This window comes from Antedon bifida, chromosome 5 (genome assembly GCF_963402885.1).
Source record: "Antedon bifida chromosome 5, ecAntBifi1.1, whole genome shotgun sequence".
Lineage (NCBI taxonomy): Eukaryota > Metazoa > Echinodermata > Crinoidea > Comatulida > Antedonidae > Antedon > Antedon bifida.
Genome location: NC_136230.1, coordinates 14,803,332 through 14,825,937, shown reverse-complemented (window position 1 = coordinate 14,825,937; position 22,606 = coordinate 14,803,332). Strand labels below are relative to the sequence as shown.

The 22,606-nt window shown below is 31.8% G+C and overlaps 2 protein-coding genes across 2 annotated transcripts in view; both read left to right on the top strand.

Annotated features, from left to right (window-relative positions):
- The window catches only part of LOC144842381 (uncharacterized), a 58,986-nt gene extending 44,167 nt beyond the window's left edge, over window positions 1-14,819 (top strand). The window contains exons 15-29 of the mRNA XM_078698830.1: window positions 1,378-1,529; window positions 1,749-1,838; window positions 2,755-2,913; window positions 7,032-7,280; window positions 8,356-8,541; window positions 8,879-9,034; window positions 9,114-9,395; window positions 9,873-9,947; window positions 10,406-10,622; window positions 11,687-11,824; window positions 12,264-12,422; window positions 12,511-12,807; window positions 13,247-13,570; window positions 14,155-14,396; window positions 14,709-14,819. Coding sequence (XP_078554956.1) covers window positions 1,378-1,529; window positions 1,749-1,838; window positions 2,755-2,913; window positions 7,032-7,280; window positions 8,356-8,541; window positions 8,879-9,034; window positions 9,114-9,395; window positions 9,873-9,947; window positions 10,406-10,622; window positions 11,687-11,824; window positions 12,264-12,422; window positions 12,511-12,807; window positions 13,247-13,570; window positions 14,155-14,396; window positions 14,709-14,819 — 2,837 coding nt within the window. The remainder of the gene's footprint in view (window positions 1-1,377; window positions 1,530-1,748; window positions 1,839-2,754; window positions 2,914-7,031; window positions 7,281-8,355; window positions 8,542-8,878; window positions 9,035-9,113; window positions 9,396-9,872; window positions 9,948-10,405; window positions 10,623-11,686; window positions 11,825-12,263; window positions 12,423-12,510; window positions 12,808-13,246; window positions 13,571-14,154; window positions 14,397-14,708) is intronic.
- Window positions 1-22,606, top strand: part of LOC144843358 (uncharacterized) — an 851,823-nt gene that overhangs the window by 87,917 nt on the left and 741,300 nt on the right. The window lies entirely within an intron of this gene.

Here is a 22,606-nt window from a genome sequence, read left to right as displayed (position 1 = left end):
CTGTGCACCCTCAATCCTTTTAAAAGGAACCCATATGGATTTGCCAAAATGAACCAAGGGTAACTTCTGAATTCTCTATGAACCGTACATTCCGTTTATTGGAGATACATGGATACCTGAATGACATTTCTCAAATGTTTCTGAAAGACATTGTACTGTATAGTAGTAGTAGTATTCCCCTTCCACACCTCTTTGAATTAAATCTACCCCGATAGGCTCTTATGTACAGGATTTCAAAGCAATAATCACACTTGTATTTTTCAAGCAGTATAATCTATTAGATTGAATAAAAATATCTATTATAAACAATTTGCCGTTAGAAATCTCTATGCCATGTCGTTATTTAGATGAGAAAAACAGGTCAAAGGTTAAAATTACAGAAAAATAGTGTTTCAGTCACTTTTTGAAAAAAATGTTGCATTATGGCAAGTATAAACATATATATTGTGAACAATTTGATACCAAAATTGGCTCCTTACGACAAATATTTATTAATTTATTATGTTTTTATAACCTTATTCGATTATGTCAAAGGTTAATAACCACACTTCCGGTCATTTTCAAGCAATATCATCTGTTACACTGAATATAAATGTATATCTTGGAAACAATTTGCTCCTATTTTTAATTCTCTCCGACCTGCCGTTACTTAGATATAGCAAAAAGAGGTCAAAGGTCAAAATTGCTAAAAATTGGGTTTCCTGTCAATTTTACAAAGAAAGTTCTGTTAGAGCTAATATAAACATATACATTGTGAACAATTTGACACCAAAATTATCTCACTAGGTCCAGAATTTCCAGAGATATAGCATGTTTTTATATTGGTCAATTTTGAACTTTGACCCTTATATCTCGAAAACGCTTCCTATCCTGATCGATTACCTTCCATATTCGTAATCTACGGAAAATTCTGGTCTAGAAAAGTTGGATGGCAATTTGTCCCCTTTCGGGTGGTGATATCCCCCCTCCTGCCACCGGACTAATACAGTAATATTAAACAATAAAAAACCAAGAAAAAAAACAACCATAGATCAGTATATAGATAATAAAAGTTCTGTTATATTTTTAACAACATTTTTTTAATATTCTTTATATCTAAAGGCAGGTGATGTATTCATTTCCACAAAAATATCGTTGACATTTGTTCTCACACTCTCACCCATTCAAAACTCTATGTAGTGTTTTATTTAATTGTAGCAATTTTTCACATTTGTTATTTTATTTTTGTAATGTTATTACTACTTCAATTCTATCCAAATGTTGCTAAAGTGTTAACAAAATCCATTCAATTTAAATTGAATGATATGATAAGGATTTTCTATAAAAATTTGCTGCAATGATTAAAACTGTTGTCATATCTATTGTTATTTTATCAAGAAAATCAAGAAATTCTTAAACAGATGTTTGGCCAAGTTGCAAGCAAACTTCGCTCTGAAAGAGAAGGTGGTGACTCTCAAGAAGATAACAACAAGTTTGTTATGAATATCTGGGACTTTGGAGGGCAACCGATCTACCATGTGATACAACGGGTAAATTATGAATTGAATATTCAGTGTACATTCTTCGCTTTTTAGGTTAAAGATGTCAGGACAAATATTTACTGTATATTAGTAATTAATCTAGGTTTTTTTGGCTTACTATATATAAAATCCGCACTGAAATAAAAAATGTTAGTTTTAACTATTTTTAATATAATATTGACAATTATGTTATTTGATTAATTATGTTGTTTTGTCAATGTTTATTAGATATTCATGGTGTCTTATGCTGTTGTATGTGTGGTATTTAACCTGAATGAAGATCTTAATGCCCTAGCTAAAGTTCTGGATCCAACAACTGTAAGTAGATTTGACAAATTTCCAATGTTTTATGTAATTGTTGAATAAATAAAATGTTTCCCTCATGTTATTCTTTACTTTATCTCAAACTGTAGAAATAGCAAATGCCTGATATATGATTATATGTTTAACTAATATGATAAATATTAAGTGTATACATGTTCTAGAAATGGATATGTGTATATGGCACGTCATTGTGAGTGGCTAACAACAAATATGCAGATTATTTATATTATAATATCCTGGATTTATAAAGCGCTTTATGTTGTGAAACCTCTCGAAACGCTGATCATACAGTAGAAACTGAGTGAAAAAACTAAACCCAAACCGAAGTATGGGAATATGCCCTTGTTGGTAACCAGGGTGAGCACAGTTGTGGCTTGGTCATCCCAGACAATCGAATATGAACCTGTGTATTCGACGGCCCGTAAAAAAAGCTAATCGTAATCGTCTCTTGTCCAAAATTGCTTAGATGTGTACACTAAGAGATAATATCGTTGCACCCTGCTTGTTCTTACGAAATTCGGCCTCATGGAATATGGAACCAGAACGTAGATATTTCCCGTATTCCGTGAACAAGCAGGGTGTAACTCATAATATCTACTAAGACTTTTAAGCGGGAAAATGCTGAGGATTGCTAAAGGTATTGTTTGGCAGTTGCAAAGAAATTAGTCTAAAAAACACATTTTTCGTACAAATTTGCCATTCTAATAATACTAATGGAGAAAGGGGATCGAGTTAAAAGGTGCCCCAACTCGAACGGCGGTAGCATCAGACTTACGGTTTTAGGAGATAGAGAAACAAATTCTAGCTTAGTGCTATTATAATATAGGTGCTATAATAATAATGATTTTTTAAACCTACCTGTATATTAATCAAAAAATAAATGGTGTTCATATTTGTTGTTGTGTTATAGGGAGAAAAATATGAACATCAAATGACAAATCTTCAGTTCATTCTGTTTTGGATTCGTTCAGTTTTTGTAAACGTAAGAAAAGGACAGAAAAACAAGATAATGCTGATTGGTACACATTATGAGAGCCTTGGAAAAACTGAACAAGAAAGACAACAAAGGGTACATATGTCATCACATATTTTTCCTTAAACAGTACAAAATTGTTACAATTCATTGGAAACAATATGTATTATGTCATCAGTTGGGCGATTGTTTCATACGTCATTACATGCACAAACTATTATGTAATCAGGTGGGCGATTGTTTCATACGTCATTACATGCACAAACTATTATGTGATCAGGTGGGCAATTGTTTCATATGTCATGAAATACACATACTATTATGTAATCAGGTGGGCGATTGTTTCATACGTCATGACATACACATACTATTATGTGATCAGGTGGGCAATTGTTTCATATGTCATGACATACACATACTATTATGTAATCAGTTGGGCGATTGTTTCATACGTCATGAAATACACAAACTATTATGTAATCAGGAGGGCGATTGTTTACGTCATTACATGCGCATACTATTATGTAATCAGGTGGGCGATTCTTTCATACGTCATTACATGCACATATTATTATGTAATCAGGTGGGCAATTGTTTCATACGTCATGACATACACATACTATTATGTAATCAGGTGGGCAATTGTTTCATACGTCATGAAATACACATATTATTATGTGATCAGGTGGGCGATTGTATGTCATGAAATACACATACTATTATGTGATCAGGTGGACAATTTGTTTCATACGTCATTTAGTATGTAATCATTACATGCGCATACTATTATGTAATCAGGAGGGCAATTGTTTCATACGTCATTACATGCACATATTATTGTGTAATCAGGTGGGCAATTGTTTCATACGTCATGACATACACATACTATTATGTAATCAGGTGGGCAATTGTTTCATACGTCATGAAATACACATACTATTATGTGATCAGGTGGGCGATTGTATGTCATGAAATACACATACTATTATGTGATCAGGTGGACAATTTGTTTCATACGTCATTTAGTATGTAATCATTACATGCGCATACTATTATGTAATCAGGAGGGCGATTGTTTCATACGTCATTACATGCACATATTATTATGTAATCAGGTGGGCGATTGTTTCATACGTCATTACATGCACATACTATTATGTAATCAGGTGGGCGATTGTTTCATACGTCATTACATGCACATACTATTATGTAATCAGGTGGGCGATTGTTTCATACGTCATTACATGCACATACTATTATGTAATCAGGTGGGCGATTGTTTCATACGTCATTACATGCACATACTATTATGTAATCAGGTGGGCGATTGTTTCATACGTCATTACATGCACATACTATTATGTAATCAGGTGGGCGATTGTTTCATACGTCATTACATGCACATACTATTATGTAATCAGGAGGGCGATTGTTTCATACGTCATTACATGCACATATTATTATGTAATCAGGTGGGCGATTGTTTCATACGTCATTACATGCACATACTATTATGTAATCAGGTGGGCGATTGTTTCATACGTCATTACATGCACATACTATTATGTAATCAGGTGGGCGATTGTTTCATACGTCATTACATGCACATACTATTATGTAATCAGGTGGGCGATTGTTTCATACGTCATTACATGCACATACTATTATGTCATCAGGTGGGCGATTGTTTTATACGTCATGACATACACATACTATTATGTAATCAGGAGGGCGATTGTTTCATACGTCATTACATGCACATACTATTATGTCATCAGGTGGGCATTTGTTTTATACGTCATGACATACACATACTATTATGTAATCAGGTGGGCAATTGTTTCATACGTCATGAAATACACATACTATTATGTAATCAGGTGGGCAATTGTTTCATACGTCATGACATACACATACTATTATGTAATCAGGTGGGCAATTGTTTCATACGTCATGACATACACATACTATTATGTGATCAGGTGGACAATTTGTTTCATACGTCATTTAGTATGTAATCATTACATGCGCATACTATTATGTAATCAGGAGGGCGATTGTTTCATACGTCATTACATGCACATATTATTGTGTAATCAGGTGGCCAATTGTTTCATACGTCATGACATACACATACTATTATGTAATCAGGTGGGCAATTGTTTCATACGTCATGAAATACACATACTATTATGTGATCAGGTGGACAATTTGTTTCATACGTCATTTAGTATGTAATCATTACATGCGCATACTATTATGTAATCAGGAGGGCGATTGTTTCATACGTCATTACATGCACATATTATTATGTAATCAGGTGGGCGATTGTTTCATACGTCATTACATGCACATACTATTATGTAATCAGGTGGGCGATTGTTTCATACGTCATTACATGCACATACTATTATGTAATCAGGTGGGCGATTGTTTCATACGTCATTACATGCACATACTATTATGTAATCAGGTGGGCGATTGTTTCATACGTCATTACATGCACATACTATTATGTCATCAGGTGGGCGATTGTTTTATACGTCATGACATACACATACTATTATGTAATCAGGAGGGCGATTGTTTCATACGTCATTACATGCACATACTATTATGTCATCAGGTGGGCAATTGTTTTATACGTCATGACATACACATACTATTATGTAATCAGTTGGGCGATTGTTTCATACGTCATGACATGCACATATACTATTATGTAATCAGGAAGGCGATTGTTTCATACGTTATGAAATGCACATACTATTATGTAATCAGGTGGGCGATTGTTTCATACGTCATTACATGCACATACTATCATGTAGTCAGGTGGGCAATGTGTCAATAGTTTGAGATTATTAGGAATCATTATCTAGGATAATATGAAATTGGACCTACATGTCTTCGACATGGTTTCCAAAGCATCTTGGAGGATGTTTGCTTTGTTCATTATGAGGAGGGCCTGATTAGAATTTTTACCTGTTAGAATAGAACATGTGTGGCATGGGGAGATTACCAAAAAAGTAACATCTAAAATTGAATCTATACAAAAACGAGCCCTACAGTACGTATCATTCTGGCTAATAAATAAATATATCCTGACTCCGCTTTAGAAAGCTAAACTTCTCTCTCTAGAAGCAAAAAGAGATACTGTACACCTTCTAATAGTAACCCATACTCTAATATTAACCCCCTTCTAATAGTAACCCACCCTAAAAAACAATAAAATAATAACCCAATTATAAGATTTACGGTAGCATTGTTCTTTTATATGGTCAGGGCCTTCTGAGGTCAATCACCCACAGGAATGTGCTCCCTCTGTACAGAAATTGTGAGTTTAACTGAACTGATAGATATAAGCGTTCTGCTAATCCATTCATGGTCAGACTAATTAATTCCCAAAAGCAGTTGCCCTTTTTTTTAGTATGCGATTTGATTTTGGCCTTAACTCTTTGATAGATATATTTATTATTTTATTAGATATACTTAGCAATATGCAATATAGGTGATTAAAGATAATAGGGTTTATAAAGCGCACATATCCACAAAGTGCTCAAGGCAAGGTGTGATCTAGCATAGTTATTTAATTGTATATTTTTATAAATTAGTTCATATCATCTATCTGCTTAATATTTCGGTTTTTATATAATATGTTTTCTTGGCGATAGTTATATTTTTATGTGTATTTTTCCCAATCTGTATATCGTACCATTTTTACATTTTTTTATACCTGTTTTGTAATACAATATTTTCAGTTTTTTATATACCAGAATAAATAAAAATACTATTATGTAATCAGGTTGGTGCATGACATGCACATACTACAGTACTGTACTATGCTGGCTTATTAACTGATTAAATTAACTTAATTTTAATTAGAAATACATTCAAAGATTAAAACAAATACTATATACTTTCAAACAACATTATTTTCTAAATAAATGTTTTACCATCAAAACCATACCATGACTTTTAAATGTTGTGATTATTTAAAAAGTGAAAGGCCACCCTCATGTGCAATTTCATTGGGATACTTAAACAGATAGGCCTACAATAAACGAAGAAAGGGGTGTAAATTTCAAATATGCATTTAGCACACATTTTGAATTTTATTCTTTGGTGGTATACGATAATGTTATGCTCTTAAATATGCTGGCTCTAAATCCGCTCTTTACATAAGTTTAATTCCAATTTGATGTTATTTATTTTAGGTAAAGGAAATAGAGAATATACTTTGGAAAGCCCTGGAAGGAAAACCATTTGAGGACATTGTGTATCAAGGAGAGCTCTTTACCATTGAAAACAGTCTCCCATTTGAAAAGAGCGGTGCTTCTAAAATCATTCTCCAAATACAAAAATTTGTCCAGATGATGATTCTTACTTTGCCAATCAAATGGCTGCAAGTACTGCTGGAAATACAACGGTTACGAAAAGACAAACTATATCTACCAACATCTGAGGTTAGAATAAATATATTTTTCTTATTTTCAACTATTTGAGCTGAATTAATTATCCTCAGTTTCGAGTAAGCAAAAAGTTGACAATAATTGATAATTGATGGTTTAATAATCAATGTTTAACATTAATTAAATTTCTTATTTTTTAATCACATATTTAACCCTGTATTTCTGATTGTTGCATTGAATTGCATTCACTTAAGTGAAACAAACATGGTTCCTACATTTTAAAGTGCATCGGATACAAGTTTGATTGTTACTTCCACTAACAATTATAGAAATATTTCAAGTCTAACCCTTGAATGATAAAAAGAAAAGATAGCCATTTAGTATTATCTCTGATATAAATAAAGCATATAGACAACACAAGCTAACATGAAGGTTAAACTTCCAACAATGCAAATGATAGAAAAATCAACAGAAAAATAGTTTGTAACTAGAGGGTACTCCGAGAGTACAAACCTCCGCCTACTGTAAAATTCCCCTACATAAAATGCCCCCTGAATATTTGTTTTTACATTTTTTTTTATTAGTTCTAAGTCTAAATATGTTAACTGCACACTACAAAGTTGTGGATGACAGTGTGGTGTAATGGTTATGTATCCAGCCTCTCACAGTTGAGATCGCTGGTTCAAGTCCCACTGAGGTTTTTTTTATTTTTATTATTATTTTTTAATTTCTTTTTTTTTTTGTTTTTTGTGGACCTTGATCTTTGACCCTGACCCTTCAAAATTTAACCACAATTATATGATGTGTCATTGATCATTGTGGCTAAGTTTGGTGAGAATCGGATAAAAACTGTGGTCTCTAGGCAGTAAAATAGTTTTTTGTTAGTTGTGACCTTGACGTATGACCTTTTCCCCTCAAATTCGAACTCGTCCGAGCTTTTGGGGCATAGATCATTGTTGCCAAATTTGGTGAGAATCGGATAAAAACTGTGGCCTCCAGGCTGTTCACAGACACACAAACACACACACAAACACACACACACACACACACACACACATACACACAAACACACAAACATACAGGGGTGAAAACATAATAATAATTAATCAACATTTTTTATGATATTTAGATTAATGATTTACTTGCTCGTTGTAAGAAAACTGATAGAAAACTGCTTCTTGAGTACTTGCATGACATCGGCGAGATTCTGTTCTACCCAGATGACAAGATCCTCAAAGAAAAAATTGTTATAGATTTGATGGGAGTAGTTGAGAAGTTTAAAACAATCATCACAGTTATAGATCCCAACATTCAGGTTAGCACTTCTTTGAGTGGTGTCAAACATTAGTGAATATCAGTAGGGTTGTAAACTTTGTGATAATGTTTTTTTTTTCAATGTGATGAATTTAGCGGCTGTAAAAATGCCAACTAGAGAACAAAGCTTTCACCTTATTATTTCTATTATATTCTAATGCTAAAAAATATGCTGGCAAACAGATTAATGTTGAACCTCTATTGGGGAAGACTAAAAAAATGCCTGCTTAATAGAGGTTTAGCCATAGTGTTAATATGTCCCTCAAATAACCAGAAGAATTAGTAATTACTTTTTTGCATGACAAATTACACTTTTGTGGTGCTTTTATATTTTTTAGCCATCTCTGAAACAATTTTGGAGAAATTTAAACAAGGGTAAATTAGATGAACGTCTGTTGTGGCATATGTGGAAGGATGAGTCAGATGAGATGATTATTTTCTTTGTGTCTTTAATGCAAACCTTTGGGTTAATGTGTGAAAAAAAGACTAAAAAGGTATTTAATTTTTTTATTGGCTATTACTGCAAGCATAATTGTATTTTCCATCTACTACATGTTTGGTTGTTTTTTATAGGATGTTGGACGAACGTTCTATGTTCTTTCACGTCTGAAGCCCCAACGTGATGATACAAAGGCTGTTGAATATGAAGAGAAGCGTGCTATTTCTCTCTTTCATGACTTTGATGGCTACCTACCAGATGATCTCTTTCAACGTGTTGCAACTAAATTTATCGAGGAATTTCAAATGAAAGATGTTGAGCCTACATTGTCTTATGAGCACGTTGAAATGAATGTTGATGGCCATCATCTTGTCGTTCTTAACGTAGCTACCATCAACAATTGCCGTTTGTTGCAGGTAGACTCATTACATTTATAATACGTATTGGTCAGGATGCTATATACTGTCACTAAAACTGAGAAACCAAATATCATCCCACCAGGAACAAAATTCTGAAACTAAAAGATTTTCAGTTTAAATCTCCATTTTAGATATAACACAACCACATAAAAGTAAAATAGAAGGAGACTAAAATAAAGAGAAAATGCTAATACATCCTTTTGGCCAACTGAATAAAAATTAATAATAAAATATATAAATAATATACACTGAGCATGACAGGACAGACAAACAAAAAACATGTTTGCAGAATATCCATAACAAATATAGCTACATTAAAAGGTGTTTTTTTATACAGTTTATTTAACTATTATTTTCATCTTGTGTTGTTATTATATTATGATATTGTAAGGCTTATAGTAATTCCTTTAATGAATGAAAAAATAAATGAAAACAAACTACAACTGAACTATTACATTCATTTTTATATTGCAGACAACAATAGTTAGAACGGACATCATGAATGTTGTTAGCAAAGATGATGATCCAAAACCTAGCATCTGTAAGAAGGTAAGCTAGTTTACAAGTAAGTTATGTGTAGAGTATATTGCATAAGAACAACTGGATGTCCTATTTAATGAGGCTAGAATTACTCAAAAATTGTTGATATCAAGCCTTCTTGTACACCATTTAAAAATCTGTAGACATGGTCAAAAAATTATTATATGTAATAATAATTACTTTAAAACACGAAACACTTGAGGCTGTGCAAGGCCATTAGAAATACAAATATATCACTTTTTTGTGTTCTATAAAAAATGAATAAGCCTATGTTGCTTAATTTTAAAAGTAATTTTTTTCTGATAATGGAAAAGCAAATTTTTAAAATTACAGTTAAGTACACATTTTGTTTACATTTATTTTGTGTTTTAATATTTTTAGGCCTCTTTTGAAAAAAGTTTTCAAGTTATTTTCTCTTTTTAGCAATTTTCATTTTCATCATCAAATTAGACTATTCTATTTCCTAGGTACTTACTTTCCTTGAAAAAGAATTGCATGTTTTGAGTGAGAAGAGTGCACATGGTTTTGAGGTAAAGATGTACATCCCTTGTGTGTGTGCTTCAAAAGGTGAACATACTCATATGCATGTTGTACGCAAATTTAACCAAGATGTGTTGCCATGTGGAAGCAGAGGAATGGAAGTGAAACGTTACCGTAAACTGTTTGGAGACAATGTACTAAAAGGTAGATGATTTGTGCATTTGTATAATTGTCTTACTGTTTAAAAAAATAGGATGAAGTAGAAGTATAGGAAATACGCCTCTTTACTTCAATCCAGGTATGAGGTTGAAATTTAACAAGTATATTTGCATCATTCATGTAAAAATGTGGTTGCATCCTGATGCTGTCTTTGACAAGACTGTAACCTCCTGAATAAAAAAGGGTGTACACATCACTGAGTTTACTTCTAAGTCTTATTCTTAGGCAAACTAACATTCAATCCACCAATAGTTGCCCTCTTAAATTAGTTCATACTCACCAATAGTTTTGCTAACTAATGATCAACCCCCAATAGTTGGTCTAACCTTAAACAAGTTCATACTCACCAATGTGAGTTGGCTAACTAATGATCAACCCACCAATAGTTGACCTAACCTTAAATTAGTTCATACTCACCAATAGTTTGCTAACTAATGATCAACCCCCCAATTGTTGGCCTAACCTTAAATTAGTTTATACTCACCAATGTGAGTTGGCTAACTAATGATCAACCCACCAATAGTTGGCCTAATCTTAAATAGTTCATACTCACCAATGTGAGTTGGCTAACTAATGATCAACCCACCAATAGTTAGCCTAACCTTAAATAGTTCATACTCACCAATGTGAGTTGGCTAACTAATGGTCAACCAACCAATAGTTGACCTAACCTTAAATTAGTTCATACTCACCAATAGTTGGCTAACTAATGATGATCAACCCACCAATAGTTGGCCTAACCTTAAATTAGTTCATACTCACCAATATTTAACTATTTAATGTTTAAATCTACCAGTTGTATATCTAACATGAATATTAATTTTGTATATTGTTGCATTATAAAGAGTTAAATAAAAATTATAATCTTTTAACAATTATATGCAAACCATAAATGACTGAAAACACCTTTTAGATGATATGATTTAATAAATCATCATTAGATATAAAAAAATATAATAATCCACAGAATTACATAATTATCAAATATTATTGTAGATGATTTTTTTTAAATGTACATTTAAAAATGTTTGTTACTAATTTATATTTAGCTTTTAAATTGAGAGCTCATACAAAGCAAAGCATGGTTGTAGACATTGATGACGACAGTGAGGCACAAGCTTCTACTTCAAGACTTACTTTTACTCGTAGAGTAAAGACATTCTTTTCCCCCAAGAAAGATAACAAAGGTAAAGATTTATTCCTGACTAATTGCCAATCTGGTTCATTTATTTTAAATAACTACTACTTTAAAAGTGTTTTATTAATAATTAATATATCGTGATTGGGACCTTACCATGAAATTTGCAACTCACGAACATATATCAACAAATTTTAAATATTTAAAAAAAACAGCCATCATCAATATTGTTGTGATCGATGTCAGTAGAAGGTTTGTGATTCTAAAAATAATAAAAGATATAGAAACACTAATTTAGTTTACTATTAAATTAGGCCACAAAACTTAGATGTACCTTTTTTCTTTAGTCTCGGCCTATGGCAGAAAATGTTCATAATACGGCATCTTGTCTAGGCCTAGAAACCGCCATTTACATTTCATATTAAATGACCTAGTAAAATAAGAAGCTTGTCTACGCTTTATATTTGACCATTTTATTGTCGTTTTAGCTTCTCCCTTAAAGGAAGCTGGTAGACAGAAGGACATAGATCCAGAATCTGATACTGACGATACCGATACCGTTGCTGAGGCTCATAAAACATCTTTAAAATCAAAAGTTAAGGGATCTAGTAAACTAAGGAGGATATCAGATGTCAAGGATAACAAAGGTATCAATTAGGATAAAATAATGATTATGTTTAACATACTTTTTTAATAGGATTAAAATTGATTTCATAATTTTGCTTTTTGATATAGACTATGTGGATGACCTAACTATTGATAAAGTGTCCAGAGAGATGGATCTTTCCTGCAGACGATTTGGTGTTCGTTTGGGGCTTACATGGTCTAAAGTGAATACTATTTTTGATAATGAAAAGCAGACAGATAAAGCTACAGCAAAGATGATAGAACATTGGAGAAGCAACATTGGTAGTGACCTTAATCAGCAACAAGTATTGTGCACTGCACTAAGACAACATGGTCGTAATGATCTTGCTAAGCAGTTTGAGAAATACATTAAGGATGACTTGCCAGAGATTTTCAAACATTCAGGTATATTGCATTCATATGTATAGCCCGAATGCTGGCATCATTACTTTTTCCTATAATTTTCAGAAATCCTGAATAATTCATGAAGTTGATTATGCCATTAATTGGGGCATTTTAAGTGCTTCTATATAAGCATACAGAAATGGTTTTCTGCAATCTATAAAATTGAAATCCCTGGGTTTGAAACATATGAAAATCCTTGATTTTTTAGAGGATTAGAGTGCTTCATTATATTTAGGAAGGGCAGTTTTCTTATAGTTCTTTATAGAAAATAATTAATAATTACTGTAGGCTCATGGATTATTATGATTCTTACCGGCAATAAAAATAGAATATCTATAAAATGTTTATTTTTTAATTAATTTCCTTTATGATATAATTAATCAATAATATATTAATTTTAACAAAGCATTGTCTTGATATTATTTTTCTTATTTCACAGCTTGTTTTGATGACCAAGATCTCCTATTCATCTGTGACAATTTAGGTGAAAGTTGGAGAAGACTAGCAGTGCGACTTGGAATCAAATGGGAAAACGTTGGTAAAATTGCAGGCAAAAACAAACATGTAGAAGATGCCGTGATGGAAGTTTTGGTTCAATGGAGAAATAGCTGGCAACATGCAGAGGCACATCAACTACCTACAATGATCAAGGCTTTAAAACAACAGGGACGTGTTGATTTAGCTGATAGCCTGTGTACAAGACATGAATACAAAGATGACATCAGTTTAGAAGTTGCAGTGTTTACAGACCAATCAGGACAAGGTGGATAATGATTATTATTTTACAAAAATGCTATATGTATACCTGATACTACTGTTGAAATAATCACTATGTTACTTTTTATTTTCATCATTTTTAAACGTGATTAAGTTTGTAGTTACTGTGTGTATCTATAATTTACAGGCCTCTGAAAACCTAAAACAGAATGATTCCTTTCCCTATTCATCACCAAAAAGTCAAATACATTTTTACTGGCCATACCAATCAGTAAATTACATCCAATATTGAATCAGTATGTTTTAGGGGGAACATGTTATATTGTGATGAAACTTTGAAATAGGTATTTTAATTTTGTAAGTGTCATGCACACACAAATTTTATATTTAGTGGGTTAGGTTCACTTATATTTAGGAAATAGGGCAGCTATATATTCTTTATCATACTGTAGAAATAATTAGTAATTAGGCTCATGCATTATTTATGATTTTTACCTTATCCTGATGGGAAAATAGTAATTCTTACTGCCACTATAAATAAAATGTTGCTTCATTTCAGCACCTCAATGTTTGAAGAAAAACAACCAAATGTATTTTATTTAATGAAGTCAATTAAATGTGTTTTTACAGGATGCTTAACAGACTTGGACTTCCTGGTAATTTCTGAGCAGATGACAGATTGGAAGAATTTCTGTAGACAACTTTGTATTGCTGATGTTGAGCTATCACAAACTGAGGGAAGGTTTTCAACGCTGACTGTAGAAGCAACGATGGAATCACTGGTACAATGGCGATGTAAGCAAGAAAGAGATGTGAACCAACGAGAGGAAGTAATAAAAGCCTTGATGGCAGTTGAGAGAATGGATATTGTAGTTAGGCATTTCTCTCCCTTAGCAGAATCAGTCCATTTCACCCGGGTTTTTGAAAAAATCCGGGTAATAAATCTTGGTCTGTTTTAAACAATTTACGAGTTCTGATTGTTTATCTTGACACACATGAGAGGCCAGCTGGAGTGTGACAGACACTTCACTACAGAAATTGCTGAAAACCATGTAGGAATTTTCATGAGCTGTCCAGGTGACCTTGTTGTAAATGACCTAATAGTACCCTTGGGTTGTATTTGATGGGCAGTTTAATATAATCAAATTACAATTGTGTGTTTTATGGGCTGACACTCTTGACAGGCCTGTGGACCATTTCTGCTAAGGGAGAGTTTTGCCTCAAGTACTAGAAACAGTCTAAAGTGTCTATTGAAAACCTACAATAGACCATATGAACTGCAGTTCAACAAATAAACAATTTGTATGAACAATAGGATAGTTAATAAAGGACAATAAAGAAGACCTATTGAAATAAGGTTTTTAAAAGTGCAAGATAAAACTATGTTTTAATAGACCAAAGTAATACAAGTACTTTAACCTAGGTCACGTACCTGACATCATGAGATGTCAGGTACAAACTATTTTTATATTTGTATGTATTTTTGTATCTGGTTAAATCATAACAAAATATAATGATGCCATTGAAAAAGGCAGTATTCCAATTTTGGACATGGAGTTGAACAAATAGACAGCAGGCCACTACAGGTTGCTTAATCAATCAACAGCCTGGACTCTTATCAAGCGTGTGGTTGCTCAATCTCTCTCTAACAAAAATAAATTCATAAAACTGAATTGCAGTGCCATACTGTAGTATATTTGGTTAATATCATATGAACCACAATCGTCCAATCAAATTGTTATAAAACAAATGTATTATATTAATGTGCAGTGGGAACAAAGGAACACGTTTTCATCTCATGAAATTATTTGTTGTTGAATTCAATTAGAGGGACTGAATTATCCTAAATTATTTGTTGTTGAATTCAATTAGAGGTGTACTGAATTATCCTAAATTTTGTTGTTGAATTCAATTAGAGGGACTGAATTATCCTAAATTATTTGTTGTTGAATTCAATTAGGGGGACTGAATTATCCTAAATTATTTGTTGTTGAATTTAATTAGAGGGACTGAATTATCCTAAATTATTTGTTGTTGAATTTAATTAGAGGGACTGAATTATCCTAAATTATTTGTTGTTGAATTCAATTAGAGGAACTGAATTATCCTAAATTATTTGTTGTTGAATTCAATTAGAGGGACTGAATTATCCTAAATTATTTGTTGAATTCAATTAGAGGGACTGAATTATTCTAAATTATTTGTTGTTGAATTAAATTAGAGGGACTGAATTATCCTAAATTATTTGTTGCTGAATTCAATTAGAGGGACTGAATTATCCTAAATTATTTGTTGTTGAATTCAATTAGAGGGACTGAATTATCCTAAATTATTTGTTGTTGAATTCAATTAGAGGGACTGAATTATCCTAAATTATTTGTTGTTGAATTCAATTAGAGGGACTGAATTATTCTAAATTATTTGTTGTTGAATTAAATTAGAGGGACTGAATTATCCTAAATTATTTGTTGCTGAATTCAATTAGAGGGACTGAATTATCCTAAATTATTTGTTGTTGAATTCAATTAGAGGGACTGAATTATCCTAAATTAATTGTTGTTGAATTCAATTAGAGGGACTGAATTATGCTAAATTATTTGTTGTTGAATTCAATTAGAGGTACTGAATTATCCTAAATTTTGTTGTTGAATTCAATTAGAGGGACTGAATTATCCTAAATTATTTGTTGTTGAATTCAATTAGAGGGACTGAATTATCCTAAATTATTTGTTGTTGAATTTAATTAGAGGGACTGAATTATCCTAAATTATTTGTTGTTGAATTTAATTAGAGGGACTGAATTATCCTAAATTATTTGTTGTTGAATTCAATTAGAGGGACTGAATTATTCTAAATTATTTGTTGTTGAATTAAATTAGAGGGACTGAATTATCCTAAATTATTTGTTGCTGAATTCAATTAGAGGGACTGAATTATCCTAAATTATTTGTTGCTGAATTCAATTAGAGGGACTGAATTATCCTAAATTATTTGTTGTTGAATTCAATTAGAGGGACTGAATTATCCTAAATTATTTGTTGTTGAATTCAATTAGAGGGACTGAATTATCCTAAATTATTTGTTGTTTGTTGTAAATATTGTCATTAATTATTCTGAGGGGAACAGTTCTTACTTAAAATGGTTTAAGGAATGAAAATGACATTAATAATTACTTCCTCATTTACATACAACCTGTCATATTGCTATAAAAATATGTTATATTATGATGAACTGTGCAATAAGTAATTGACTGTTGTAGGACTTTCTGTAACTGGATTGTTTTTATATATATATTGTTAATGTCTACGATGAGTCTTTTGTGCTTTGGTGGCTATGGCTAGTGTTAGTGGCGTACCCAAAATTTCACATGAGAAATATGTGTAAACCCACTGTATATTTATTAGCAATACTTAACATTCATAATTTAATATATTTCATTGGTATAGCCTTTTTTCAATCTTTTTTATTATTGACCTGACTAAAATTGTAAACTTATCTTTACAAGATAAGTCTTGTAAAGATAAAGTACAATGTTGTGGTGTATGCATGCTGTTGATTGAAACTTAAAAAATATACATTTATTAGTAGAGTTACTACATAAATACATATTTCATATTCTATTTCAATAAATGATATACAGTATTGTTAACTTTTTTGTATTGCATTTTTAAAATCTCAACGCGAACAATAGGGTCAAAAAGAATTTAATAGAAAAACAACACAACATTGAATTCTTCATTTGATCTTAAATGCATAGGACATAAAAATCGCAAAATGTTATCATATTCCTGAGAATTATTGTTATTTACTGAAATTACATTGTTAGTTTTACATTGTTAGTTTTACATGATTTGTTTATAATAAAATTTAATATTAGGATAATTTCATTTTCATAAAGTTTACTCATGCGTGAAAACCAAATCAAAGCTGAAAGAGCTTCACAAAGACTCTGCATTCTTACAGTGTAATGGAATTTAAGCTTTATTGTACAACAATTGTATTATTGTTTGTATTGTGAATAAAAATTGGTACGACAGTACAAGCATGTGAAAAATTGAATCTACAGTAGACAATTTGCGGCATTTGACACAACCTTGATACTGGTGGTAGTTCCTGGATTAATCCTGACATGAACTGCATTATAGCCTAACTGGAGCATGATACAACAACCCAAGTAACACAATACCAAAAGCTATATCAACTGCAGGAGTGGTTGCAACTTGCACAAACTTGTTAATGATGGTTCCTTGATTTACAGGCTGTACTTGCTTTTTGTACCATGTTAATGGATAATGCCTTTAAACTGGAATAATGGTTATGATGGTTGATTATTTTTCATTGATTTCAATACAGTAGTACAGGTTTTTTTTATCATTTTGTTGTACAGCTATTGTGTAATGTGTAAATAAACAGAATTTCATTTTTTTAAATTTGACAGTACAGTTTTATGCATCCCATAAATCCTATTACTGATTTCTAATATAAATCAAATGTTATTATATCAATGACTAATAATGGGGTACACAGTTCATCATAGTGGTAATGAATTTCTTTAAAGGCAATCTGATAAATATTGTTTTGTTTTTTGTATGTAACAGTTATAAAGTAAATTTACAGTATGAAGCTTTTGTACCATGTTAATGGATAATGCCTTTAAACTGGACATAGTAATTGTTATGATTGATTATTTTCCAGTGATTTTAATGTTTTTACAGGTTTTTATCATGTTTTTGTACAGCTATTGTGTAATAGGGTGTAAAAAGAATTTTCTTTTTTTTAATTTGACAGTACAGTGAGTTTAATGCATCCTATTTACTTGTTAACTGATAAAAAAAATACAAACATAAAATAGTGAATTTTAGATTTGTTTCTAAAAAAAATAATTTGCATGGTATTTACAGTAGTAATTGGTGAAAGCTACTCAAATATTTCTATTAGATGATGCATTTCATTTGTAAAAATATGTTGTTATAATGAATAAATATTTGGATTTTGTTACTTTATATTGGTTTCAGTTCTATTTTGTTGAGTGTTTTGGTTGCTGCCTTTTTTTAATGTTCAGTAAAAAAGATCACAGGAAATACCTTAGATAGTTACATGCTTTAATCCATTTAGCACTTAATGGGGTCACATGCTGAGTAAAGGCTGTCACTATCAAGGACAGGCAAAACCTGGTTCAAAAGTTGGAAATTTGGTAAGAGGGAAAGTTTCCTCATGTCTCTTCTGTAACACTTTTTATATTCAGGTGCTCAGCAAATCAGCAAACTGCTAAAAATAAATGTTAAATTGTATCAAGAAAAAAAAAATATTAGATTGGTATAAACATCATAAACTAAATGTTTATGATTTGAATAGTGAGAATATTTCATGAGTTAAAAATTAACTGATCTCTCAGTAAATTAAATATTCTCTATTCAACATTTTTAGTCGCGTGTACACGACTCTATAGTTCACTATGTCGGTCGGTTGGTCGTTCTGTCTGTCGGTCTGTCTGTCTTTCGGTCCGGTATCACTATGCATTGTAGCACGCGATTTAATGGCTGTTGGCCTTGTTAGTTTTATAACTCAATACATATCAATGATGATGTGTTAATTCAACATCATTAAAGTACATGAGGATGAAGGAACATACTTCACATGGTAAAGTATGTTTGTGCAGCGTAGATTGAGAATTGAGAGTTTTAAGTAAAGGCCTACCTCGTCTGAATCTACTTCATTTAGTTGTTCCTCTAACTTGCGTTGATGTAAACGAATTGAATATCCAATCATAGCATACTGTATGATACGTGCTGCCTCATGTCGTCTCTTTACATCTTCCCTCACCTTCCAGCCTCTAAACCCTACAACACATCAATTATAATTAGTCAACCCCTCATGCATCATAGCATACTGTATGACACTGCTGCCTCATGTCGTCTCTTTACATCTTCTCTCACCTTCCAGCCTCTAAAACCTACAAAATATCAATTCTAATTAGTGACTCAGCATCATAGCATACTGTATGACACGTGCTGCCTCATATTGTCTCTTTACATCTTCTCTAACCTTCCAGCCTCTAAAACCTACAACATATCAATCAGTAACTGAGCATCTTACAGTACATAAACACATTTAGTTTAATTTTAAAAATGTTAAAATGAATAAATTAAAAGTTAAGATGTAATTTAATGTTTAAATAGCCTTCTGTGGCTTGGTTTGGTAACAGCATGATGCCTGCAAGATATTTGGCAAAACACTATTACAATCAATACCTGTTTGACCTCTTGTTTACTTTTGGTTGCCAGGATTTTCCTCCACCATATTTGTATTACACCAGCACTTAAATTGAATTCCTTCAATCTTGCAACTTCAAGTTTATCTAACTAAATGAAAAATAACGGAATATAATAAATATACAATGATGCAGATTCTTACTTACTTTTTTAGACTGACAATCTAAAAACAAAGTATTATAATTTGATGCTACACCTTTTTCATAATGTTATAAGATTGGAATTTTACTGATTTTGATTCAATGACTTACACACATTTAACTGGGTAATAATTTTTAATAAAATTGTATTTTTAAATTATGTCAAATTGATTGTTCTTTTGATTTATATTTATATAATTTTTTTAAAAAGAAAAATGCCTCAATTTTACATAATTATGTATAGTCAATTTTGATGAATTTCCTATCTTATACTACAAAATATTCATATAAAGGCCAAATGAAGAAGTTTATTTTACTTTTAATTTACTGTACTTTATTTATTGTGTGGCTCTATGAAGCCAAGTTAGCTCATTGTTCCACTTGAGTGACTCCTTGCTGATTGGCTAGTTAGTAGTGCTCACAGGTGGCATTATTATGCAAATTAGCTCACTGTGTTCTGTGGCCAAGGTCAGTCAGTTAGTACAAGACAATGGTGGTTAATGGACACAACAGTGGGATGCTAGTGTATTACTTTGGTTGCTTAGGCCTACTTTCGGTAAGCATATACTTAGATATACATAAGATTAGGAGGCAGGCATATCATCTTTATGACATTATTGTGGTATCTTGAGTCTTTACTTTTATAGAATGTTTTGTTAAATTTTCAGTTAATCGTGATATGTGAACTTGGGCGTGGCGGAGAATTTCTAGAAGGAAATAATATATAGGAACATTGTAACCGTCACGTTAGAATATCGTCACGCATTAGCAAGCCTATGTCAAATAAATACAGTACTCATGTGGATGCAACAATTGGCAGAACTTGTGTATTTTGTTCTGAATAATTCCTGTAGCATTACTTTTAAAAATAAAGGTTTATTTCACGACGATGATTCTGCTCTACTGCAAATGTTTATATTATACAGATATTGCCTACTTTTTTAGAGGTGAAACATAACAATTGACATCTCCGAGGGAATGATATTTTTCTCGAGGAAAATATATATTACATCTGCTATATTAAAATATGTAGCAAAGTGTATGGGTCGGTTATCCTAAGTAATAAGACTGCATAGTTTACCTTACCTTGGCGAAAAATGACCGTATAAATTCAATAACATTTTCACTTTACAAACTAATATGAAATTTAATTTATTCTACTGCAAATATAAAGTCAACATGTACAGTATGAACACGGATATATAGTATATATATTATTATAAACATCACAGGCACAGAATAAATACTATACCGTGATATACTGAAATTTAATTAATTAATTTGAAGATGAGGAAATCTGTGAGAAGGAGAAAAGTCGTCCCAACCGAGATTCGAACCCGGAACCTTCTGCTTGAAATGCAGATGTCCTAACCAATAGACCACTGAAGAATAATATACAGATAATTACTAATTAATGATTCCTTGACAATAAAATATTCACTTAGGCCTAGGTTAGGCCTAAATTAACAGAATAATTTCCATCAATAAGCATACATAATAATATTATTATCAGGTCACATCTAGGGAGGACTAACAACTAAGCGAGGGCGCTATGTATGAATAGTTTAAATAGTTTAGTTGATTAATTTCTTCAAGCAAGTTATGGAGTGACAATTCATCGCGATTTCAAGTCCCAGTAGATGACTTTTATTACTTTATTAACTTATTTATCGCCAAACGCGAGTGTTGCCACACGAAAATTACACAGTCAATATCATCGTACTCGATAATTTGCTGGATTTTATATACGTTTAATGACAGGGACACGATAATTACTCGAAAATTACTCAGTCAACATCATCGTACTCAACCAATCACGTTCATGCATTTATATAGGTATATTTAATATATATATATATATATATATATATATAAACACAAGAGGCAAAGAACATTAATTCTAAACCGCCATATATATATATATCGAGTTCGAACAATACCATGAAAGCCCCAGTGGTCTAATGGTTAGGACATCTGCATATCAAGCAGGCGGTCCGAGTTCGAGTCTCGGTTGGGGCGACTTTTTCTCATTCTCACAGATTTCCTCATCTTTATCGTTTCAAATTAATTAATTAAATTTCAGTATATCACCGGGCGGTTTAGAATTAATGTTCTTTGCCTGATGAGTTTATATATATATATATATATATATATATACAAATATATAAACAAACAAACAAATCAGGCAAAGAACATTAATTCTAAACCGCCCGGTGATATACTGAAATTTAATTAATTAATTTGAAACGATAAAGATGAGGAAATCTGTGAGAATGAGAAAAAGTCGCCCCAACCGAGACTCGAACTCGGACCGCCTGCTTGATATGCAGATGTCCTAACCATTAGACCACTGGTTATATTTCTATGCCTGGTTATATTTCTATGCCTGTAATAAATAAATAGCGAGCCTACGCGTGGATCTTAGAAACACTTTTTAATATTTAATATGATGTATTCAAATTAGTTTTAAAAGCTTACTTATAAGTATTTTGGAAGAAAACAAATGTCTGGCTGTAGTTGTTTGTCTTTTTCTTTTCTTTAAACTTTATTTCAATTTCAGTACATCATAACTTAATTAGAATTAGTATATCACAGTTACATATCATTAAAAAAGATGATGTTTTGTTTTGTTTCTTTTCATATTTTGATGTTATGGCTTTTTCTGTTAAT